The sequence below is a fragment of the Pelobates fuscus genome, chromosome 2, assembly GCF_036172605.1.
Source record: "Pelobates fuscus isolate aPelFus1 chromosome 2, aPelFus1.pri, whole genome shotgun sequence".
NCBI lineage: Eukaryota > Metazoa > Chordata > Amphibia > Anura > Pelobatidae > Pelobates > Pelobates fuscus.
Genome location: NC_086318.1, coordinates 141517163 through 141543668, shown reverse-complemented (window position 1 = coordinate 141543668; position 26506 = coordinate 141517163). Strand labels below are relative to the sequence as shown.

The 26506-nt window shown below is 35.1% G+C and overlaps 1 protein-coding gene across 1 annotated transcript in view; it reads left to right on the top strand.

Moving 5' to 3' along the window:
* Window positions 1-26178, top strand: part of LOC134586215 (uncharacterized) — an 87076-nt gene extending 60898 nt beyond the window's left edge. Inside the window, exons 51-74 of the mRNA XM_063441711.1 lie at window positions 959-994; window positions 2469-2719; window positions 3181-3358; window positions 3469-3577; window positions 3831-3922; window positions 4261-4437; window positions 5540-5742; window positions 6288-6432; window positions 7061-7302; window positions 7592-7756; window positions 7968-8095; window positions 8456-8724; window positions 10074-10282; window positions 11049-11190; window positions 11896-12146; window positions 13022-13151; window positions 14762-14924; window positions 15103-15285; window positions 17461-17591; window positions 17736-17935; window positions 18628-18766; window positions 23039-23170; window positions 24107-24209; window positions 25145-26178. Coding sequence (XP_063297781.1) covers window positions 959-994; window positions 2469-2719; window positions 3181-3358; window positions 3469-3577; window positions 3831-3922; window positions 4261-4437; window positions 5540-5742; window positions 6288-6432; window positions 7061-7302; window positions 7592-7756; window positions 7968-8095; window positions 8456-8724; window positions 10074-10282; window positions 11049-11190; window positions 11896-12146; window positions 13022-13151; window positions 14762-14924; window positions 15103-15285; window positions 17461-17591; window positions 17736-17935; window positions 18628-18766; window positions 23039-23170; window positions 24107-24209; window positions 25145-25904 — 4538 coding nt within the window. The 3' untranslated portion in view covers window positions 25905-26178. The remainder of the gene's footprint in view (window positions 1-958; window positions 995-2468; window positions 2720-3180; window positions 3359-3468; window positions 3578-3830; window positions 3923-4260; window positions 4438-5539; window positions 5743-6287; window positions 6433-7060; window positions 7303-7591; window positions 7757-7967; window positions 8096-8455; window positions 8725-10073; window positions 10283-11048; window positions 11191-11895; window positions 12147-13021; window positions 13152-14761; window positions 14925-15102; window positions 15286-17460; window positions 17592-17735; window positions 17936-18627; window positions 18767-23038; window positions 23171-24106; window positions 24210-25144) is intronic.
* Window positions 26179-26506: the final 328 nt, after the last annotated feature.

Genomic DNA, 26506 nt, shown 5'->3' with positions numbered 1-26506 from the left:
AAGATTGCTATAGCATTTAAAAAAATTTTTTTTAAATGTTAAAAGATTTAAATGTATTTACTGTGTGCAGGCATTATGCTCAAATGCAAACAATGTACTGCCATTTCCATTAAGCTATCCTTAAAAATACCTATAAGCAAAATATCGTAACACTTTTATATATTTATTTTTGTCACTCTTACTGTATTTGAGAAAAAACATATTTGTTTTGCTTTTTAATACCATTTTAGACACTGTGTGGAATATTGATATTACTATAACATGTTACCATATTGCACTTATTTATGTTAAATTCCATTTATCTTATTATTAATTATTATTTAAGTCCCCCTTCTCCCTTAACATTCCCCCTTCTCCTAAAATAACTAACAAAGGTAGCGTATAACTTACCTGAAGCCCGGCGTTGGTCAAAGCTCCCGACGCCACTCTCCACTCCCGACATCACTGCAGCTATTTTGAGGTCCTTTCAAATGCTCCTCACAGAGATGCATTTGATTGGACCATTTAACAGGTTCAAAGTGCATGCAAATGCTCTAAGACGGTAAGGGAAGGGAGGGAAGTAGGAAGTGGAAAAGAACACAGGAAGGGAATAATAATAAAAAATTAAGGGTATAGAGAGGTGAAGGGGACTTAACAGAAAGAAGGAGGGCATATGAATGCTTATACTTTAGGCACTATGAGTGCTGATTTCGTGCACTGAATTGATATTCTGTGTTGCCTTCGTCATGTATGCCAGGAGTGTAACTAGCCCCAGTGCACATATGCAAATATCTCTGGATATGCAGAGTTTCAAGCTTAAATGCGGCACATAGAGACTGCCACCATCATCACTTCTAAAAGTAGAGGTGGTCATGGGGAATGGATCGAGATTTTATCAAAATATAAATTAAAACAAGTCCAAACCACTGTTGCATCATCAAGAATCTGACATTGTAACCTTTATATCTATCTTTTTCAGCAGCAACCAGAGCAACTACAACACCACCCAAACTAGGTAAATGAAGTGAATGAAAGATTTTAGCAGTATAATTGGCAAGGGAAATGCTGCAATATATTAATTTGAAGGTTATTGTAATTTATTTCCAATTAACTGGCAGTGGTGACAAGTTTCATATATTTGTTCATAAACATCCAATATGCTTTTGTAAAACTATTTTTGTTAATAAAATGCATACCAATAGCATGGCATAAGCAAAAGAAAAATATCAGAATTATTCAAGCGAAGATATCGAACATTTTTATTGTTGACTAAAAAGAAAACTGCCATTTTTATCATTCATTAAAGAGAGAGTTTTTTTTAATTTTTTTTCCTTCATGAAATACCATTTCTCCCTTGTCATTCTGCGTCTTGATATAAGCAAAGTGAAAAAAGACACCTCCAACATATAACAAAGTGCTGTACAGATTTAAAATATGCACAATCATTTTTTATGGGGCACTCTGTCATGACTCATACGTGCCATTAAAATGAGTTAGATGCAAAAGAAATTCAAGTCCAAATTCAGCACACTAGCAGACTTTCCATAGAGAATCATTGTATTCACGGATTCTCTATGGCTGACGTCACAATATATTACAATACGGGAGGTGGAAGTGAGATTCACAGCTCTCATAGCCAGAGGGCTTGGAGACATGGCTTGAATCTACGCTTACTAGCCTTCTAATTAGTTTAATATTGAGTTTTGGCAGGTAGGACATGGGGGCAGTATTGCTGGCACTATAACAACTTCAATAAGATGAAGTTGTTAAAGTGTTACAGTGTCCCTTTAATCAAAACAAGGTCATAGAGATCTATTCTGAGAATGGAGTTACAGGTAGTTCTCCTGTTCTCCATCAAAACAAATACAACATATTATGCTGTTTTAAAAAAAATAACGCAAAGTTGATGTTAGAAAAATAATCCATTTTATCTTTTAATTCATCAGATACATTATTTTAAAATAGCAATCCTTATAGTTATATAATCAGGAAAAAAAATATAGGATATAAACAATTTGAAAAACGCCATGCTGCTGTGTTAGTGAAACACGTTTCAATAAAATACACATTGCTAATTTAGGGGCACTTCATGAAAATGTAGGGGATTTGGTAACCATAAAAGGGCATCTTATTAATAATCAGGGTTGCTTTGTCAAAATGATGGTAAAGATTTCTGATCTGACAGTCATTTTGATTATACACATGGAAATTAAAATATGAAACATGAATTCAAGTTAAACTGGAATGCCTAGTATAGTAATAATACATCTGAATGTGTGTATACAACTTTAATTGCTACTAGTTCCAGGTAAATTTTTACATTCACTCCAGTTTTTCTCCTTTGCCATTTTATAAAGTACACTATATTCATATTATAAGTTCTATCATTTTTGCCACATTCTGTCATTGTTTCTTCTTAATTATTTTGATATACATATTTTGTGAAAAGATTGTTTGTGCAATCACTGCATGATATTTCTTTTTTTCAGAGCATGGCATCTGCAGTGCGTCTGGAGACCCTCACTACAATACATTTGATAATAACGTTCATCATTACATGGGGAACTGCAGCTACACTTTGTCTAAACTCTGCAATGGATCACATACAGACTTGCCATATTTCCACGTCTACACAACCAATGAACACAGAAAGTCCAACACTAAAGTGTCGTATGTCCAGTCTGTGCACGTAGAAATTTATAATAATACAATTGACTTGCTGAAGAATAAGAAATTAAATGTAAGTACATCCTTTTCACATTATAACTAGTAACATTATATTGAGACCATACCATAACTGTAGTGTGAGCAATCAATCTCTTTCTTTAAGTGCTTGTTCTAAAATCATTATGAATAAATATAGAAATTAGTGACAAATAACAAGTTCTCTAGCAGTAGATAAATGCTGCAGATAAATTGTAGTAAAATAGCATTTTTTGCAATGATAGAACAAGTGTGACTGCACTTAAATCTTGGAGTTCTACCTGTCAGAGTGGTCAGGGAGCTATGGGGGGCCAGGGGAATCATAGTCACACACTGACACACATGAGATAGGGACTTTCAACAATTGCATGGTGGGGACCATTCTTTCACCAGGGCAATGTGGTTTCTATGTACACCTCAGATGTTTTGAATAATTAGTCATTTACAGTGAAATAAAAAGAAATAAATAAAAGGATATCATTTTCACACTTATTACAGATTAATGGAATAAGAAGAAACGTGCCAATAACCAGTGACAGCAGATATAGAGTCTACATCAGTGGGAACTATCTGCTTGTAGAGACAGATTTTGGATTACGGGTTAAGTTTGATGGCAATCACTATGTCGATGTCTATTTGCCCTCAGACTACAAGGGACAAGTCTGTGGATTATGTGGTATGTTCTTTAATTGGCATATTTCTGAAATATTACGGACTCCTTTTAAAGCATTCCAAATTATCTACCCCGATGTTACTATCTCATTTGTATCACTTTATTTCTTTCAGGAAACTATAACGGCTTACCAACTGATGACTTTATTAAGCCTGATGGTAGTTTGGCAATAAATTCCAAAGAATTAGGAGACAGCTGGATCGTTTCAGAAGACACTGCTTCGTAAGCATTATACAAATACATGGTTCAAAATGCTTCCATAATGATGTGTTTGTTATAACCCTTAAAAGATTAAAGGAAAGCTATACATCTTTTCAATATGGGATTGCAATGATATTTTTAGGCTGGGTATTTCCACACAAATGTAAGCATGCTAGTGCATCAGTCGAAATGCTAGTATGGTTGCCACTTGTATTATCAGAACATAAACATACATTTAAATTTAAAATATTTACGACATTACATTTTTTTTCAGATGTGGTAGTCAGGACACTGGCAGTTGCGAACCTTCACTTGAAGAAGAATATTCCAAAATTACATATTGTGGAATTTTAACTGATCCAACAGGTAATGATCATATATTGAATACTTAGTTTATCTCCTATCAGCCTACAAACGTTAAAAAGGGCTTTTCACAGATGTGGAATTATGTATAAAGTGCAATCAAGAGGTCTTCGATCCGGACTCTTGATAATATTTCATTAAACAAATCCAATAATTCAATGGAAACGGATGGATTTGGCTAAGGCTTTTTATTTGCCATTCTTAATAACACTTCTGATAAGATCACTTTCAAATGGTTCTGTATTGAAGATGCCCACACTACTTTATGACTGTTTCCATTTTAATTTTAATTTGATAATATATTGAAACTTTGTTTATTGTTTTTTTTTTTTTTCTTTTAGGAATCTTCAAAGAGTGTCATAGTTTGGTAGATGTAGGTAACTTCTTTGAAAGCTGCAAACAGGACATGTGTTTTACTGGCGGTGAATCGACCTCTCTTTGCTACGCTGTGCAGGCGTATGCCCAAAAGTGCTCAGAAGCTGGAGTCTGCATTGAATGGCGGTCAGAAACATTCTGTCGTAAGTACAACCTCTCTATTAATAATTCTGTAAGTAAGGTTAATTCAACTTTCACACTGACATGGGATCATAAAATCTATTACCGGTAATCTAGTACAAGAAGGGAAGAGAATTGCTAATGCTATAGCAATAGCAACTCTAGTATGTTACATGGTTGTAATCGTAGTCTGTTAATTATTGAGATATTGAAGGGGTAACATGGAAAAGAGAAACAGAGAATCCTTGCAAGCACATTAGGAGTTATTATTATTATGAGATATTCTAGATGAAAATGGAACAAAAAAAAATAAAGAAATTAAATTGGTTTTCACGTTAGTCTCTACTTTTACATATTTTAGATCTTTGTCCCACAGCTGCTTCATGTAACCTAAGAAAATAGTTTTTTTGGTTTTCTTAATTACAATTTATTATTGCCAGGTGATGCCAGGTTAGGGAGCTATCTACTAAACAGCTGAAACAGGAAAATAAAGAAAAATAGCCCTTTTCTTAATTTTGCTATGTCAGTTGCTTAGTAGATACGTCCCTAATTTGGTATACTTAGGATAATGAATGAATCCGAAAAGTTTTGTGTCAATTCGTTCTGAATTCTTTTGTTTTCCATTTGTTTTGTTGTGTAGGAAGTTGGTCGCTTCCAAAATGTGGAATTCGATTTGGAACTAAATGAATGCACGTCTACTATATGTGTATATATGTCATTCCCATGCCAGTAGAAACCATGGCAATGATGCTTTTTGCACTATATTTACCAAACGAACATTAATTTATATACTTGTTTTCAGCCTCATTTCCCTACTTAAAAAATAAAATAGAAATATTCTAGTTTAATCTATAGAAGCTATTATTTTAAACGTAAACTTAGACACACATTGTAATATCAAATAATAAGATTTTATATATATTTTCACACATAACGCAGTTTAATCCTTTTTGGTATTTACAGATCAAAACTATCAATACTTTTTACAAGAGATAGATAGATGGATAGATGGATAGACAGGTGGATACTGGCAATCTTAAACAGTATGGCAGTGAAATGGATAGATAGATTGACTGATTTGTTTATTTGATAATGTGTTAATACTTTATATATCATCATATACAGCAATATCATGTCCTGGAAGTAGTCACTACAAGAACTGTGGCTCAGAATGTCCTACGACTTGTCATAATTCTTCATCGCCGACACTGTGCAAGTCCATGTCAGTAGAGGGCTGCTTCTGTGATGCAGGCTTTGTTCTCAGCGGAGATAGATGTGTTTCAGAGGCTGACTGTGGGTGTATGGATACACAAAACAACTTTTATGAGGTATGGGAATCCAGTTATAAGATTCAAAAAATGTATTTCCATCTCACATATTGGATTCCAAACTAGTTCTAAGCAGAGGTCTTGGTGGATGCTAGAGCTATTATACCTCTGATTCTAGAAACAAACGATTTTCAAAATAATTATTAATATAGAAATTCTCTGAATGCTTTCATACCAATCATTCAGATAAAGAATTTAAAACTTCATTGTAACTCCAATATATAGAACACAATAAAGCAAGAAAAAAATTATTTGTTCGTAATATTATACCACAATTGGTAAGAAAAAAAAAAAGGCATGTAGGATAAATGCAATCAATGTGTGTCTTTCTAATCAAATCTGTTCTTTTGCAACATAATATCACCTTTAGATCCTTATTGGTATATCAATATTTTTTAAAGAGAAACGTTGCATACTTAAATAAACCAGTAAATCTAACTTACAATGCCATAATTTTATATTACTTTTTCTAAAGGTTTGCTATTTAGTTATTTAAAAATAGCAAATGTACATTCTTCAAAGCAGGTTTTTTACTTAATTTGCAGCTTGGTGAAAGTTGGTACACACATGAAAACTGCACAGAACGCTGTACCTGCAGCAAAAGTAATACCATCACTTGTGCACCATGGGAGTGTGGTATCCTACAGACATGTATAAATGATAATGGCGTTATAGGATGCCATTCCTCTGGTAAGTACACACTAATTATTAGATCCACAATGGAAGCATAATTGTTTCTGTTTTATCAGTTTTATTTTCCAAATTTCATTTTTTGGACATTTAAAAAAAAATTAAAATATAAAGTGAACAAAAGATTAAGTTTATGTAACTTTCATCGATGGGAGAACCAACATAGAAACAAGTCAGTTTTGCTATAACTTCAAGAGTGTTGTGCTCTTAACTCTTGGTTGTATATAATGCCAATATTTCCTTATCTCTCATTTTTAAATTTAGGCTGGATAGTTTATTTTTATAAATAAGGATTTTATATATATAAAATCCCGCCGATCTGAGTTGTGTGTTTGCAGTGTCACTGCAATCACATGACTTGGATCTTCTGGATTGACTGCAGGGGGACCGCCTTGGTTGTCATGCAGGTTCCCCAATCACAATTGGAGCACAGGGTAAGTATCCAGCCAGATAATGGGCCATCTCGTTAGGCCGTGCTATGCCACCATTAAGTCATTAAAGCCCTTCTTTCTTAGGACGTATAAACTGCTCTAATGTTGGGAATGGGTTAAATTTAATATCTCATCGAATATTTGTCTCAGTCATTCTACACTCTACTGCATGTAACTTGTGTGTTATGTTTTTACAGGAAAAGGGGCTTGCCATATATCAGGGGACCCGCATTTCTTCACTTTTGACAAAGTAATGCATACTTTCATGGGCACTTGTACATATATCTTAGTTACACTCTGTGACAACAGAAATGTTGTCCCTGTGACAGTCAGTGGGAAAACTGAAGACCGCGGACAACGAGCTGCAACATATCTGAAAGAAGTTTACATTGATGTTTATGACATACGTATAACACTGCAGAAAGGAAAGCGGATACTCGTAAGTCTCTCCATTTAAAAAATAGATCTTATTGGTGAACAGAGTATGATGGTCAGTTCAGTTCTACAAACTCTGGATCATCAAATAAAATGTAACACGTTTCTAAATGTTACGACATTGCAATGTTGATTACAGCTGACCTGAACAGTTCTTATTTATTTACCGGTATGTTAGTTTTTTGTTTTCTTTTTTTAGGGGGATAGTTACTCTGGAATAATTTTAATCTAAACCTTGATATTATCTGAAAATTTAAAATGTAGTGTTAATCTGTTTTTATTTTTGATTACAGGTGGATAATGAACAAATCAATTCACCTTGGGTTGGACATGTCAAAGGAATTTCCATTCAAACTGTGGGTCTTTATGTTGTTGTCGAAACTGACTTTGGAATGATAGCCAAGTTTGATGGGGATCATCACCTTGAAATCATCCTCCCAGATTCTTACTATAATAAGGTAAAGTCTAGTGTATCAATCCCTATGGTCTCTTATACTTAACATGGCACAAGCTATGAACATGGAAACATCTTACATTTGAAATATTTAAGGAATTTCCAGATTTTGTTTAAGTATGACACTTTGCAAAGGTTTTTTTTCTCTTGTTTGTAATCACTAGCATATTATTCTTCTAAATGTGGCAGCTGATATGACTATTTGCTCATTGCAGGTGTGTGGCATGTGCGGTAATTTCAATGTCGAAGACACTGATGAATTACTTATGCAAAACGGTCTTCAAGCAAACAATGTAACTCAGTTTGGAAACAGCTGGAAATCAATCAAAGACAGTGATGCAAAGTAAATTTTGTTTTTAACATTTAATTAAAAATTATTTAGGGTTTTACAATTTCAAATAATAAAAAAGACACCTAAAGTGAGAATTATCTGGAATTCAGAGGGAATTTCAAATTTAAAGCCAAAATAGCAAAACTAAAATTAGAATTGACTTGGAGAATTTTCCTAATTTGGCTATGTTGGTCTACATTTTGAAATTGACCTTGCATTTAAAATTTCACCTTAAATTACTGACAATTCTCATTTTAGTGAATAACTATGTGTTTGTTTGTAATAATGCCTATTTTCTGATCCAGAAATGCATAAATATATATATATTGTAAATATAAAAACGTACTAAAAAATATTATTCTTTTCTTGCAGTTGTGTGGATGATGATAGAAATGATTTAAATCCTCAATGTGTAGCTGCCCAGAAACCAGCAATAGAAACTCAGTGTAAAGTGCTGCTCTCGGATACTTTTAAAGCATGTCATGGAATTGTTGACCCAAACCTGTTTGTCCAGAGCTGCATCTATGACATGTGCAGATATAATGGCATGGTTTCTACACTCTGTGCCATATTCCAAGCTTACGTTGATGCCTGCAGATCTGAAGGTGTTAACATTAAATGGAGAAGTTCCTCCCTTTGTCGTAAGTTTCACAAACAGTCAGAATCATATGGAAATACTATATCTCATATTCATCCCAAACATTATGTTCTGAGCCACTTGGACCATTGAATAGCAAATTCTTATTTAATGAAATCATCATTAAAATAATTGTGACTTGAAAAAAAAATATTTGGCTTTCAAAATTTGGAAAAGTTCAGATTTTGCATTATACATAAGTAAAACACTAATGTTAAACACAGAAGATGAAGTTCATTGGGGTCATTGGGTAGGGGAAGGCAACGACACCCAAGGGAGTGAATACGGTTCATCAAAGAATAACAACAAAAGGCAAATGTTGCATTGTTTGGGATGGCAAATTGAGGTTAAAGGGACACTCTGGAACCCTAAAGCATTTTAGCTTGTTGAAATGTTTTATGTGTGAAGAGTGTGTCCTCTTTTTTCCTTTTACAAAAAGTGCCGATTTTACTAGAAATTGGCATTTTTATAAATGAACCTTTTTTTACACACCCTGACTTTCACATAGACAACCGTACCTGTTACTTTCTGGTTGTTTAGCTCAGTGGAGCTAAACTCAAGAGGCAGACAATTACCCAGAGCAACTGCCTTGCAAAGACTCTTACTGAGCTGCATTGAGAAATATGTGATTGGACAGCCGCAGAAAGTCTGGGTTGGGGAAGAAGGTGAGGGCTTACAAAGGCAGCAGCCAGGAAAACTGCAGCTTTAACATTGTTGGATATACCCCAATGAAAAAATGCATAATAAAATGCATGCATGTTTTAATTGGTGATTTGTATTTGTTTGGTGGAGTATCCCTTTAATGCTAGTCTTAGATGGCATGGGGGGGGAATTGAGGAGACAGGAAATAGTTGGAATAAGTAAGAACAACAGGAAGAGGATAACAGGGAGAGAGGTACAAAGGTCCAAAGGGGAGATTTATTAAAGTATTGCTGACACTTTTTCTTCAAATTTCTTTCTCATAGTTTGCACAATCTAGTTAATTGATCTGTTTTTTTTTTCATTAGTTACCATTACATATGCCTTTTTTCAATGACACAATTGCTTTATGAATGTTTCCGACAGTTTTTCAAACAGAAAAGTGTTCTGTTTCACTTCTCTTTTTTCTTATGATCCAAGTTTGTCAATCTTCTTAAATTAATATTTCCATGTTGGCGGAATTACAGTGATGAAAACTGTAACTTTTTTAATCACTTTTTGAAAACTTTCATATGAAAGAACTTATCCATCAGTTTTTCAAACACCTTGAAATAGCTTTCAAATAGCTAAATAGCTTTCCATGTATCTTTAATAGGTAAACACAAATTGATTTGTAGGTTTTATGTTATAATTTAAAATATCTCTGTATTGCAGCACTGGCATGTCCAACTCACAGTCATTATACGGAGTGTGTTTCTCTTTGCCCACCTACTTGCAATGACATCTATGCATCTGCTGTGTGTGATAAACCAAACAAATGTGTGGAAGGCTGTGTTTGCAATGATGGCTATGTTCTTAGTGATGACAAATGTGTCCCACTGAAGTCATGTGGATGCAGAGATACCAACGACAAATACTACAGTGTAAGTTGTATCATTCTTTTTTGTAATTGCGACATGACTATCATTCATTTCATTTGCATGGGCTGTGTAGAATCAATTTGAAAATAATAAGCAAGTTATTTATCATTTACAGCCAATTTTGTATTTAGACTTATAAAGTGCAAGACATTATCAGTCAGGAAAATCTCCAATGCAAATGGTATGCTATGTTATGTATTGTCCTCATTTTGCATTTTTGTCATTTGTCATTTGCAATGACACTTTAATAACACTGTTCAGGGACATACCACCAGAGCTGGACTGCTCTTTACCCTTATATTCACTTAATGGGTTCTGTCTGATGGATGAGAGGATTTGATGAGAAAAGGTACCTACCATGTACCCATGCAGTATGACAATGACTGACTATATTCCCTAGTCAACTAGTCTTACTAGTGAGTTGCAGTGATTTTTCAATCAAGTGTTGAGCAAAGTAGGAAATATTTTTTTTTTAAACGATGAACGATACCTGTTGGTCCTAGTCATGGGGGCTGGCAAGGTGGACAATGGGGCAATTGTCCCAGAGCCACTAGCATGGGAGGGACAGAAAGGAGGGTGTGGGCGGCAGCCTTACACCATTCTTGTAAGTATTAAAATAGCAAGAGGTACATTGGTATGTCTATTGGCCTAGTATTTGAAGAGTAAGGCAGAAATTGTGTTTGCGTTATATATTTACTATTTTTTTCTTTAACAGAAATTTATTGAATTAAGGCAGTATATTAATCAATATTATTATCTACCTTTTAAGGTTGACGAAAGCTGGATTAAACCACACTGTGCAGAAAAATGCCAGTGTACCAAGGGCAACAAGATCATATGCAAGTCATTCAGTTGCCCACATGGCATTTGTGCTCTTAACAGCCAAGGCAAATATAATTGTAAACCATCTGGTAAGTTCTGGCATTAAAAAGCTCAGTTTGTCAGCAAATTAAATGGTAACTTTTTCAGTTCAGTTCACTTTATTTAAAAAAACAAAACAATAAAATGCTGTTTTCAATGGGGTAAGTCTTACTGGGATGGTACACCCAATAAAAAACAACAAACAGTAAACATACATTTTTAAAAATCCGTTGCATGCCGAGCCAATTTTCCTTGCAGCCTGATTATACCTTAATGCATATGGAGGGATGCCCCAAAAGATGGATTGTGGGGAGAATATGTGCAACATTGAAAGGGGCAATGTGCTGCTATTGATCATCTGTCCCCAGAATGCTGATGACAAATTCCTTTTCTGCACAGAATTAATGTTGTTTTCCATTTATTGCAAATTTGCAATTTTTAAGTGCATTATTGCCAAAGCAAGATATCAATGATTGCTAGTGTGACACCCCAGATATTTGCAAAGAACATTTTCTGTGATGATCATAGAGCATAAGGGGCTTAACATGCAACATAGAGAATGTCGTTTTCAACCATCTTGGGTGCCAAGAAAATCCATCACGCCTTAAAGGTACACAGTTTTTCTAGCTGCTTCAATACAATACTGTGACCCTACCATTTTACAATATATTATTTACTAAGTATTATAATAATGTGTAAGCACTATTACAGATTGTTTGAATTATATCTTTCTGTTTTTTATTATATCTTTCTAGGTTTTGCCAAGTGTACTATTTCTGGGGATCCCCATTACCGGACATTTGATGGCCTGACTCATCATTTCCAAGGCAAGGAAACTTACATGCTGGTACAAACTTCCTCTACAATGCCCGACTACATGGAACCATTTAAGATCGAAGGCAAAAATGTGCCTATGACCAAATTTAGTCCATTCACTTTATTAAAGGAGCTCCGCATTGAAGTTTACAATCAGGTCATACTGTTCACAGAAAACAAGAAACTAGTGGTAAGGCTTTTCATAACACTTAATATTTGTAGATGTACGAGTGTGTGAGTGTGCATGTGCGTATCTTTGCCTTTTCAGTTTTCACTATATTTTTCAATATTTACTATAACTGCATTGTTTCAGACACATTATAAAAAAATATTTGTAGCATTACAAGTCCTTTTATATTTTATATAAAATCTATATAACAAGATAAAAGCTATGCAAAAAAGCAGTTGACATTTTTTACTTAAAGTGGCCTTGTATCACATATCTTTAGTTTAATTCTGCTTTGTTTTTTCACACTGTGTATGTTCATTTTCTTAGAACATCTGAGCTCCCTGGCTGTATGAAAAGAGAGCACAATGTTAGTTTAGCAACTTCTCTATCTGAGCAATTCTTTGAGGGACCTTTTTAAATTAAAGTTTACGTATGTGCCTTTCTTACAGTAGCATGATGACTTCCAAATCAACTAGTTCAGTGTTGTTTTTTTTTTTTTTTTTTTTTGCATTTGGTGCATTGGATGCATTAGTGTGAAGTAATTGGTTATTACCGATATAAATCTATAGATTTTCAATGCTCTGTGGAATAAGGTATTTATGATTGAATGTTCTGTATTCAATTGAATACATATTTAAATTAATTAAATTATTAGAGTTTCAGTAATCTATCTATTGATCTTATTTGTTAATACCTGGGAGGGAAGGAAGGAAGGAATTTCAGAGTACGTCTTCTCAAGTTTAGAATTATGTACTTGTGATGAATACACACTTAAATAATGTTTTGTAATTTTTTGGTGTTTTATGATTGTGATGTGACAATTTTGATGTGACAATTTTGGAATTATTGTAATGATTGTATACATGCTACTTTCTATTATTCCATTCTTTGTGTAGGTAAATGGTGTAAAGACGGTTCCACCCTCTCAGCCCCATGATGGCATAAAGATATACCAAAAACCATCAAGAATATATTTGGAAACTGATTTTGGGCTTTCTGTCAGTTTTGATGGCGCAGAAAATGGAGGTAAATGTGTTATTTTTGTTATTTATAAAGAGGCAACATATTTCACAGGACTGTATAATGATTTTTTTAAACCATATATATAATTTCAGAAAGAAAAAATAGATATACATGAACAAGTGTTAATTGGGGCTGCTACACAAAGTAATTTACAATTTCAAGATTGTAGGGTTATAGACATAAATTCAATAATGTTGGATAAGTGATCAATCTAAAAAAAACTAAACATAGACTTAATGGAGAATTCTTTAGATCATTAGACAAGTTCTTCTAACAGATTGTGATCATTTGAAAAGAGTATCCAAAATTCTCACTGTATTAAAACAAGGCCGTAGTTTGTGTAAGCTGTTTTAAAATTGTAAAATCATATCATGAAACTTGGATTTTTTTTTTCATTTTATTGTAAACTTTTATATTTCTATTTAATTATTTATTTGGAATATAACCACTAGAAAATTATACATCATTGTTATTTACTGAGAATTGCTGGAAATTGCCGGGAATTCAATGTGATTTCAAAGTGAATTTCAAATGTAAGGTCAAAGCCAAACTGGAAGCATTGCTGACTTGAAGACTTTTTCCAGTTTGGCTATTTTGGTCTTAAATTTGAAATTTACCTTGAATTCACTATGAATTCTCCTGGGATGGAAGGAAGGGAGGGAGCATGGGATGAGCAAGTGTGGGAGGACGGGGATATAATAAATACATGCATGGGATCAGGTACTGCAGGGAGAGATGAAAGAAGGAGCAGATGAGTCACTCAAGCTTTCCCTTGCATGCACACCCACAATGCTGCCTGCAAGGGTAGACGCTGATAACGTTTTGGCACAGAATTGAATTAACTCTGTTCCAGGTTGCCTAATGCACAGTGCCGGGGTTTTACTAGCCCACAACACAAAAGTGTACATATCTCTTTCGTTTTTAAAAATAATAATAAGAAAATATGCTAAGGTGTACATTTAGATTATCGAGTGAGGATAATGCACACATCATGTTCTGTGTCAGATATAAAAAAATACTGTGTCCCATATGTAGAGTGCTTCTTTGTCAGGCATAGATAAAATAAGTATAAAATACATGGCCTATTCATTATATAAAAGTGGCGCAATATTAGATGTAAGTTTATATACACAAAACAGAGGATTCATATTTCATCTGAATCCAAACATAACTCTTTATAACTGAAATTATCAGTTAAATTATCAGTAAAGGGACACTCCAGACTACTAAATATTATTATTGTATTATTTATATAGCACCAGCAAATTCCATAGCGCTGTACAATGGGTGGACTAACAGACACGTAATTGTAACCAGACAAATGGACGCACAGGAACAGAGGGGTTGAGGGACCTGCTCAATGAACTTACTTACTAGAGCAGGGGTTCTCAACCTTGTCCTCAAGGACCCCCTACCAGTCCAGGGTATAGGGATTACCTGGGTGTGTCTAAGGTGTTTAGAAAAAGAAAAAGAAACACCTTAGAGTCTGAGGACTGGGTTGAGAACCCCTGTGCTAGAGGATATTGAACCTGGATATTATTATTTTTATGTTAACCTTTTAGATGAGATATGTACTAACTTATCTCTTTGGTTATGTTCTTTCTTCAATGCAGAGATTACCGTTCCAAGCACTTACAGGGATGTATTACAGGGGCTTTGCGGAAACTATGATGGAATAAATTCTAATGATTTTACACTTCCTGGTGGTACCACTGTTAGAGATGTGAATTCGTTTGGTAACAGTTGGAATGTTAAGTTATTGAAGACAAGAATCAGGTGATTGGATGAAGTGAAAAATCGAATTGTAGAGCAATATATATGGAAAAAGCCTACGGTTTCTTTATTGGACCAATATTGAAATCAGAGTATCATTCTGTCAAAATACATTTATGATTTAGGCAGATGTTATCCACTTTTGGTACCTACAACCAACTAATCAATATTTTCTTTTCAGACGAGAGGCAGAAACATCAAAGCTTAATGAAGCTGAAGAACCATTAGACACAGGTGACAATCTGGTCTGCTCTGCCTCACAGCTCACATTTGTAAACAGTACTTCATTCTGTGGGACTCTTAGAGACACGGAGGGTCCATTCAAAAACTGTCTTCAAAGTATTTCATCTGCTCCTTTTATAGAGTAAGTAGATTATCATATATGAGTTAACTAACTATTCTATGTATTGGCATGATGTTCCTGAAGACGGCCTGTTTTGTAGAAAACTGAGTATGTTTTTCTTAGGAAAACAATTGGTAATATGTAAAACCTGTGCAATATCTTAATTTAGCAATTTGTTTTATAAAATAAACCAAAAATAATACTGCACTCTTAAAGGGACACTCCAGGCACCCAGACCACTTCTGCCCATTGCAGTGGTCTGGGTGCCAACTCCCACTACTCCTAACCCTGCAAGTGTAATTATTGCAGTTTTTAATAAACTGCAATAATTACCTTGCAGGGTTAACTCCACCTCTAGTGTCTGTCTACTAGGAAACCTGTGCTAGAGCGTCGCTGGACGTCCTCACGCTGTGTGAGGACCTCCAGCATCGCTCATTTCCCCATAGGAAAGCATTGAAATTATTTTTCAATGCTTTCCTATAGGGAGCGCTAATGCGCATGCGTGGCATTGGCGCGCATGCGCATTAGGTCTCCTCGGCCGATGGGCAGGATCAGTCTCGCCCACCGGCCGAAGCAATGGAGAGGAGGAGCAGCGCGGAGGAGGAGACAGCGGCGATGGACATCGTCGCTGCCTCAGGTAAGTGACTGAAGGGGTTTTCACCCCTTCAGTAACCGGGGAGTGGGAGGTGGGAGGGAGAGGGACCCTCCAGTGCCAGGAAAATGGATTGTTTTCCTGGCACTGGAGATTCCCTTTAATGTTTATTGTTATGTTTAATGTACATTTTTGGACGTTCCGGTGTGTTTCCCCAGTACCAGCACTTTAATGTATTTTTGTATTAACAATTTGTTTTGTCAAAGCATAATTCTTTATTTTTGTTGTGCAGGTGAGTACAAAGCATAGTCATACGCCACAACAGCGTACATTTATATTTAAACATAGATAGGTTAAACAGTGGCATGGAAAATTTGCACTTTTTGTTTTAAAAACATATTAAAGTAGGCAGAGATGTCTAAGCGATAACAATCTATTTGAGAACGACCATGTTTGCAGCATCCTGACAGTATTGGCACTCAGAGTTGAACATAAGAAAAAATATCGTGACATGGCATAAGCATTTGAACCATTCTGCGGTGCTGTGTCATTAAGATTAATGTGCCTGGGAGCCAAAGCAACTGTTTTATTCATTTTTACTCTGTGGTGTTTATTCTATTGCACAAATAAGACTATTTAAACGGGAACTGCCACTTTTCAGGATTTTTAAGACTATGTTTATTTATCCCTATTGTTAACCAATATGTGTTTGTGATTGAAAAAATAAATAAAATGTAAATATTTTAAATCTTTGCTTAGTGAATTAACACGATATTAGTTTGAACTAAGCCTACAATGGTGTTTCAGGGGTTATTTCTATTCGTTAAATAGCACATGCATAAACATTTTGAAGATTTGAGCATAGTTAGGATTTACAACATAAATTATCGGCATTGTCCAAGTTCTGATTCCGAGTAAATGGCATGATTAGGATTCTTTGAGATGAGAAATCATGTTTTGTTTGGTTGTGTTCCACCCAATAACTCTTCCACTCATTTTGGCACCTGAAGTATAGACCATTTCTGTTTATTTCACTTTGTTTTTGGATTGTGGTTTTTGGATTGCACCTCCCTGGTCTATGGCAAGGTATAAATTGTGTTCAGTGTCTCTTGTTGCCTAGGGCTCAGAATCTGTCATCTTATAATCATTAAAGTTAAACAAATTACATTGTGCTTTGCTCTCTCCTCCAGCTCTGCTTCACTCCTACTTGATATTTCCTATCCTAATGTTTCTAATACCCCACCTCCTATAGACTGTAAGCTCATTTGAGCAGGGTCCTCTTCAACCTATTATTCCTGTAAGTTTTCTTGTAATTGTCTTATTTATTGTTACATCCCCCCCCCCCTCTCAAAATATTGTAAAGCGCTACGGAATCTGTTGGCGCTATATAAATGGCGATAATAATAATAATAATAATAATAATAATAATAATAATAGAGGAAGACACTTCAAAATGTTAAAGCAGTAAACCTGATGACTTTATGTATAAATGTTTCATATGTTTCCTTTATTATCTCCAGTACTGTAGGAAATAGATAGCCCAGTAGTACATTTTAAGCATCTAATCTATTAATAATACAGTTTTCAAATTTTTGCTTCTACAGGAATTGTCTATTTGACACATGTGCAGAATTCAGAAGTACTGATTTACTTTGCATCAATCTTGAGCAGTATGCAATCGCCTGTCTACAAAATGGAACCAATATTGATGGATGGAGAAATACCACTGGATGTGGTAAGAAATAATTTAAAAGTTGTTCATTCTCTTTGTTGTTTCCATATCTATTCATTTTTTCCCTGTTTCATTAATTATTACTACTACATAATGCAATATATTTTAAACTTGACCTAACAGGGTACATGCTTTTGTTTCTAACAGAAAGAACATGCTCATCTAATAGTCAATACAAGGACAGAATGTCATCCTGTCCTGCATCCTGCAGTAATTTGGCATCAGAATCAGAATGCGAGGATGCTGACACTGAAGGTTGTGAATGTGAAGATGGATATGTTTTGAGTGGATATGAATGTGTACCCTTCAAGGATTGTGGATGCACATATCTCAACAATTACTACCCGGTAAATAAACTCCTGACAATGCGTAGTACATGTTGTATGCAATCCTCAAGTAAGAGCTCAACTCATGCAGTGAACCAAAAGTTATTTACAACAATCTTTCAATCAAGAAACCAGCAGTAAAATTGTATAAGCTTGTTTCAACAAAATGCCTGGAGAACCCTTCCTTAATTAGCTAAAATTCTTTTTAGCAGTTTTAGTATTTTTAATTAACATTATGTAATTTCTAATGTCACATAATGTGATTATAATAATGCAATGTTTATGATGTCATAGTTTATATGCTAAAAAAGACACCCTTAAATTACTAAACAGGTTCCATTAGGAAGGTAAAGAGTAGCTTGGAAAATTTTCCAACATTTGCAAATAGATAAACAGCAAATCGCAAATCAACATTTATTGAATAGACCTTTCTTTGTTTGGTAAGGTGGTATAAAAACCATTTGGACTGAAGACATTGATCATCATTTGTGTGCATATCTATGATTTAGGAGAAACCATAGCAAGATTACATATTTTAATAAGTAACATTCAGACGTCTCAATGCATTCATTTAAGATAATAGTGTTTCCCTGCTACCAGCTTCAATACAAAGCTTGAGCTTGTTTTTGTAATTATGTTTGATATATGTCTCAATGCATTAATTTAAGATAATAGTTTTCCCTACTATTTTGATATTCTTGTTTAATTTCCAGATTGGAGAAGTCTTCCTAACTGAAGATTGTTCCCAAAACTGCACTTGCTCAGAGGGTTCATATGTAAACTGTGTGGATAATGAATGTAAAGATGGAGAAGTTTGTACAACCTCAAATCAAACTCTTGGATGCTATTTACGTAAGTGTCCTAGTATATATAATGTGTTAATATAAAGAAATTTTTGGTTAGCATGATAGGGTTTTCTTTAAATTATTTGCCTACCTACCTCCAGTTTCCAATCAGATCAGCTTTAATGGGACAGATGAGGAGACTCTACTTATTCAAAGGGCTTAAAGGGACACCGTCGTCATCAAACCAACCTTGGCTTAATGCAGTTGTGTTGATGTATAGATTGTGCCTCTGAAGTCTCACAGCTGAATTTAGAAATTAAATCACCATTGTTTCTATTCATGCAATCCTAGCTACATGCCCCCTGGCTGTGACTCACACAGCCTGCATGAAAACAAAATTAAATCAGATATTACTTACTTTAAAAGTTTTTTTTTCTCATTCTCTGTAAATTGAGCTTTAATTACTTACAGGAGGCACCTGTAGGGTATAACAAGTTATTTACAGAGCAGGATATAAGAAATTATAAATTAAACAGAGTTTACAATAAAGAAAGTGTAAACATTAGATGACTCTTTACAGAAAGTGCTTTGGAAAGCTGCAGTTACATGCAGGGTGCAGGGAAGTATGACTAGGGCTGTATAAACAAAGTGATTTAACTCCTAAATGGTAGAAAGCTGAGCAGTAGGGCTACAGGAGCATGATCTACACACCAAAACCTGCTTTGTTAAGCTTTGACTATAGTATCCCTTTAACCCTTATGTGTTTGAAATGGTAGATCTTATGGTTTATAATTAATTGAGAGTGCAACAGGAGCTGTGATAAAGTAGAAGAAATACTGAACACCTAGTAAATTCTTTAATGGACCATAGCTTCTCAAGCATGTGATGCTCTTAAAATAAAATGAGTAGTAGAGTATTATTTTCTCAGCAGTGAAAGAAATTAGTCATTGCTGGACTTTCTTTCACATAGGTGGACATACAAAAGAAGAAACCAAAAATCTTTAAATTTCAGGGAAGATATATCAAGAAGCAACACAGCAAAGGATTCTACATATAGGGCATACACATAGCAGATTGTAGGGTAGATACATTTAGATACGTTAGAGAATGTCTTCAGTGAAACAAATATGATTGAATGAACATGCATATATCATGACAACAATCTTGCTGTATATAAAAGAGCAATTAAAAGATGAGAAATATAAAACGAAAACAACATAATTCTTATTGTTAGGGTTGGCTAACATCTATCCATCACACAGCCACAAAAACTAACAGACCGTGCTCCTTAGAGCTAAGGATAATGTAACTATATTCAATTACTCATCAACAGAATCCGGGTGGGCTTTACTGTGGGTAGCAGCTCAAATGTAAATGTTATCAAATGAATCTCTTATTACATATCGAAAAAACCTGACCATTTGATATGTAAAGGGTGGAGTTTGTAAATTGGGTGCCATCCTGTGTATAAGTATGCACTGGGAAATATGGCTGTGGCTGTGGACAGCTTAACAATTTAGAGATCATGTAAGCTTTGGACTTTGGCTATTATTTTATTAATAGGCAATGTGAATGTGGCAATATGGCGGTGGGGTGTACTATAGATTATGGCTGTGGATAAGTACATTAGGGGCTATGGCTACAGGGAGAGAAACTGTGTGACTAGCATCATTGGGATAATCTGAAGGAATTTGGTTGGAATAGTAATTGAGGTAATATAGCTCAGAGATGCTAATTGGTGGGATATGATCAGTAAAACAGTTTGAAAGAATATGGCTTGCAATAAGAATCCAGTATACTTTGTGTAAAGTATAGCAACATAAAAGGAATATCATGAAACGGTGCCTAATTTTATTAAATTGTGTTTAGATTTTTAATTATATTAATGTAATTAGGAATGGTTTCACAATCTTTTTTCTGGCTGTTTTGGGAATACATGAAAATGGGAAGGGATAATTTGAAGAAGCTGTAGTGGAGGTGCAAGGGGGTACATTAATCAGTGGGTTACATACGTGGCTTATCTCTGGGACGAAAGTGGAATGGACATACTAGAGGAAGTTATCTGAATAGAAAGAGGACGGTTTATGTATCTTCTTTGTGACAGTGACTGTGGGAGGTGCTTTGTCTGGGTGAAGTATTAGCAGGGTTTTTTTTTAGTAGAGTGGGAGGAGAAAGATACACTATATTAAACAATATGTCATGGAGATCCATCATTATGCAACCTTATAACAATAGATATACTCAGTATCTAATCCCTGACTAGATTAGCTGTTATGTGTACAAAGAGCTAGATCAGGGGTGCCCAAAATGTAGATCTCCAGATGTTTTAAAACTACAACATCCATGATGCTTTGCCCCTAAAAACAGCATTGATTAACTACACTCACAAGCAACCAAACCCTGCAGAATCTTCTAAGCAGAGGTATCATCTCTGGAAGACTGCCCACCTTCCCCTCTCCACACCACCCCACACCCATGGTAATTACCACACTTAAAGATAGTGCAGATCAGCTGTCTTCAAAACACACCAATCAAGTCACTAAACCTGTTCTCACCTGAAATCTTTCTGTTAACAAACTGCACCCTTAACCATGGTTTAATCACTCATAGGTATATGTGTATATATATATCTATGTATGCCTATGATTATATAAATACATATGTAAAATCTTCTTATCTATACAACAAAACACAATTTCTCTAAATATTGTTCTCCCTTTTATTTTTCACTTTCACACTAACTTCACTAATTACTAAAATATCTCTATCCGTCTGCTCACCTGTCCCTGGCAACACCATCTTCATTACTTCCACTTTACTCCCCTCCCCTCTCTATTCATCCCATGCACTCTACATATACCTTTCCAGCCTATCTCCTCCAACTCCTCCCAAATCCTCTATATACATACCCTGCTACAAAACTTTAAAATCCTACTCCCACCTTCACTTCCTTTCTATCCCTCTGCTCCTAGCAGCTGGTGATGTTTCTCCAAACCCCGGTCCCATCTCTGCAAACTCACCACGTACAAACTCAAGGAACCATGCCACTCTAATACCCATCTCATGGTACTCTTCCTCTAAATCCTCCAATACTGCCCTCTGGAATGCACGCTCTGTTTGCAATATTACAAAATCCACTGCTGCCCACAACCTCTTCATCACTCATTCCCTAGATTTACTAGCCTTAACAGAAACACAGCTCTCCCCCTCTGACACTGCTACCCCTGCATCTTTATCCTTTGGTGGTCTTCAACTTACCCATAGCCCAAGATACTCTGAATGTAAAGGTGGTGGTGTATGGTTTCTCCTCTCACCTCACTGCTCCTTCAAACATCCTGTAGATTTCATCTTAAAAACATAGCCCACATCCATCCCTTTCTTATGCATGGATTATTGTAACCCTCTCCTAAATGGTCTTCCAAAAAGTCGTATTGCCCCGCTACAGTCTGTAATGAATGCTGCCGCCAGACTGATTTTCCTCTCTAGTTGGTCCTCTCACACCTCACCCCTCTGTCAGTCCTTATATTGGCTTACTGTATCCTATAGGAGTCAATTCAAAGTGCTAACCCATACCTAAAAAAGCACTGAACAATTCTAGCCCCTCTTATATCTCTTCACAGATCCATAGGTATGCCCCTTCTCGGTCTCTCAGCTCTGCCCATGACCTTCTTCTGTCTGCTGTTCACACCCGTACTGCCAACTCACGCTTGCAGGACTTCTTGCGGGTGGCTCCCTTCCTTTGGAATAGCCTGCCTACCACCCTCAGACTCTCCCCTAGTCTTCAATCGTTTAAGAAGTGCCTTAAAACCCATCTCTTTAGGAAAGCTTATGGCCCTTCAGAGTAACCTCTACCTTACATACCTGTCTCTTGCTCTCTCCTAAAGGGCAGCACTCTACTCTCTCCTCCAGCTCTGCTTCACTCCCACCTTATATGATTGCTATTTCCTGTCCTAATGTGTTTTATACCCCACCTCCTATAGACTGCAAGCTCGTTTGAGCAGGGTCCTCTTCAACCTATCGTTCCTGTATGTAATTGTCCTATTTATAGTTAAATCCCCTCTCTTACAATATTGTAAAGCACTACAGAATCTGTTGGTGCTATATAAATGTCAATAATAAAAATAATATTAATAAAGAAATCAAAAGACATGCACAGCATTAAGGGAGTTGCATTTCTACATCTGGTGATCTACCTTTTTGGCACCCCTGAGCTAGATGGTCATCTGTGTGTGACTTCAATGAGATTCCTGTAATTATATTTATATTGTATTCTATTTATAAGGATATCAATGCAAAATCACAATGGCATTAATTACACCACTTTTTTCTATCATTTTAGCCAGTCCATGTCTAGAAAACCCTTGTGAGAATGGAGGAACCTGCGTAGTAGTAGAAGAACTTAACTCTACTGTTGCTGTTTGCCACTGCCCTAAAACATACATTGGGGAATTATGCGAAAATGCGGTAGACGGTAAATATAAGTTTTATTTGTTTTTGGATATTTATTATAAATATCAGTATATAGCCAAACTACTGTTATTTTTGGTTATGCCATATCTGGCATTAAATATGACTAAATACACATATGTTTTATTTACAAATCTTCGATAATTTATTTACAACAATTACAATATTTTTTATATCCATGTGGTTCACATTTATATGAAGGATTCTAATAGGATGGAGTGATGAAAGCTAATAGTAAAGGTTATATAAGGGTACAGGGGTGATGACGATGATGATGACGATGAAGAAATGTAAAACAATCATGTATTTAGTGAACAGGAAAGATAAAGGACAGATACTTGTATGTGTATAATTAGAGAGGTATATATTTGACTGACACATTTCTTGTTGATTATGGACCCTTGGCGAGCACTGTTTCTAAATATCTATTCTGAGGAGGAGTCCCTTCTTTGATCATGAATGCCACCACTATTAATGACACACAATTCAGTATTTATATTCACTGCTATTCACTGTAGACTAACTAAAGGAACCTGAGAGGTTTAACCCCTTAAGGACCAAACTTGTGGAATAAAAGGGAATCATGACATGTCACGCATGTCATGTGTCCTTGAGGGCTTAAACCAACAGACACTGAAAAGGGACCATCCTGTATTTTGGAAAGTGTAGATAGAGGAGCTAGGGAATGGCACAAGGAGCAGTCCCCAGTTTCATCTCAAGCACATGGTGTTATTGGAATACTCATTTAAAGTGTCATGTCAAATGCTATTATGATGTATTATTCACTCTTTTGCAAAAATGTAGCGGTATACATTATTGGGGCCATTTAGACCAAGACATTAACACCACCAACCATCTTGTTACTTTATAGATTGCAAGCTATGTTGTCAATACAATAATAATACTTACAATGATGTGACTATAAATTTACTCTCTCTAGACTACAATGAATCAGTTATCTACATCGTTATTGGTGTTGTGCTTGGAATATTTGCCATCAGCTGTCTGATTATTCTTGCGGCAAGTCTTTACTTCAGAAGCAGGTATGTTCACATCAGCTTTTTATGTTTTTTGGGGTTTTTTGTTTCAGGCTCATATTTTAGGCATATGTTTAATAGCTGAATCACACCCTAGGCTAACAAATCAAGAATGCACCAGAACTGCCCGATTAGATTAGAACGCAGCATAAAATTACACCATTAATTTCAAATGCTTCCAAATAAATTTCATTGGCAAAAGATTAGAATATTCAATAAGCAACATTCCAGCTACAATTATCCACAATTATATCGTAATCTCTTTATACACTATTTACATTTTTTGCAAGTAGAATTTACATCATGTTATCGTCTAATTTCATGGAGCTGAATGGGTGAGTTGAAGATAAGGTTTGACACTTTGTGGTTTAGTTCATGGTCACTATTCATATGAAATACTAAAATGTAAGAAAATTCTGCTATAATATATCAACCATTCATTTATTTATACATGTTAGGACAACTATAAATTTAACGAACATCTATGCATGCATTTGGTTTAGGCATGTTTTATATATGTTTGATGGGTTCCAGAAATATCAGATTCTTGTAACTGCAAATAATTTTATCAGGAAAAATAGTTTGTGATTGCGCTAGATTTACAAGTATGGTTTCAAATGTGAATGTGAATGTGAATAGCGTAATGCAATGAAAAGTGTCGGCCCAATAATATTTATATAAGAACATAAGCCACATAATTGTATTTATGTGATATGATTCACTGATGTAAAATTTGTATGTTGTATGCAAGATCAGCAATACCAATTGTAAAACAGACAACTGTTTTAATAACTCACTCAGAGAACAGTTAATAACTCATTTATAATACACATTATTCCTGATTACTAAAGGGAGCTATAATACTGTGACTTACTAAGTAAAGTAAAAATCGGTTGATGTGTACTGTGGAAAGTAAAGTTTTACCTTAATTTATTTTACAGTAAAAAGAAGAAAGGGATCATTGATTCCCTAGACTCCAGTGAAGGTGGAAGAAGTAGTTATAGAAGCACTTCTGAGAGCCAAGGAGTCACAGGTCCAGGAAATGTATTTAATCTTAAATATGAGGAGGCTCCAAGTATTAATAATGCAGATATTAATGTCAATATCAGGACAGTTGATAATGACAAAGCTGTGGACAATGCAGATGAAACATCAGGAGATCTGGTTGAGCTTGTGGTACTGGACAAGGATACAAGTGCTAACAATGGTTTTGAAAATATATATGTGGAAACACTGTCTGAAGGGTTGGGTGGGGTGAGTAATCCTGCATTTGAACCAGATGTTACTGATAGCAATTTTTATGAAAATGTAAATGTAAAGACTGAAGAATCTACAAATGCAAACAATTCAGAAGACACAGATAAGGAGAACCCTAAAGAAAATGAAGATAAGAAGCAGCCAGTTGCTGAAGTAGAAACAAAATCTGAAGAGTCAACTGGTGTGAGCAACCCAGCATTTGAACCAGATATCACTGAGAGCAATGATGTTAAAGAAGAGAATGCAAATGTCAAGAACGAGGAAGTCTCCAATGCAAACAAACCTGAAGACCCAAAAGCAGAGATGCCTGCAGTAACTACAGATGAAAACAAACTAGTAGACAATGATAGAAAAGACGAAATCTCCTTAAATGAGAAAAGCAAAGAAGACAAAAATGCGGAGGTGACTGAAAATGACCCGACTGGTGAATCAACGCAACTGTAATCACTCATTATTTAATAAACAAGAATTATTTTAAATTTGTTTCTTTTGAAGCATACTGTGTAACTATTTTGTTGCATTGTTTATGTCTGTCTGCTTTCTAAATTAATAGTTAAAACAAGGAGTTTTATATTGCTATAGATGGAATATCACAAATATATAAAGTTATCACCTTCATGTTCAACTGTATTATAAGATTTGTAAAAAATTATAAAATGTTATAAATTTTAAAGACGCTATATAAATAAAAGAGCATATATTCATTTTAATTTTGCAAGGTGTTTGCTGTTGTCTGTCTTATTAAGTTTTATTGTTTGTTGTGTGATAATACAAAACTGAAAAAAATATTTATAAGGGCTCGTAAGAAATAAATTAGAGACTTTGTCAGTTGACAAAAAAGGGTCTACTACATGTTACTATCTGTAAGAGGAATAGGGTTGCTAGTCTCTGACTTGAGAATCAAATCTCGCTCCTCTTTATTCTCCATTCCACCAGGAGGCTCTGCTCTAGCAAATCTTCCCTTCCTAACCCAAATGGGTAGGCAGCTTCCCAGATGCTAGCACAGGAACCCATAATTGGAGCCGGTGATATAGGTTTTTATTTTT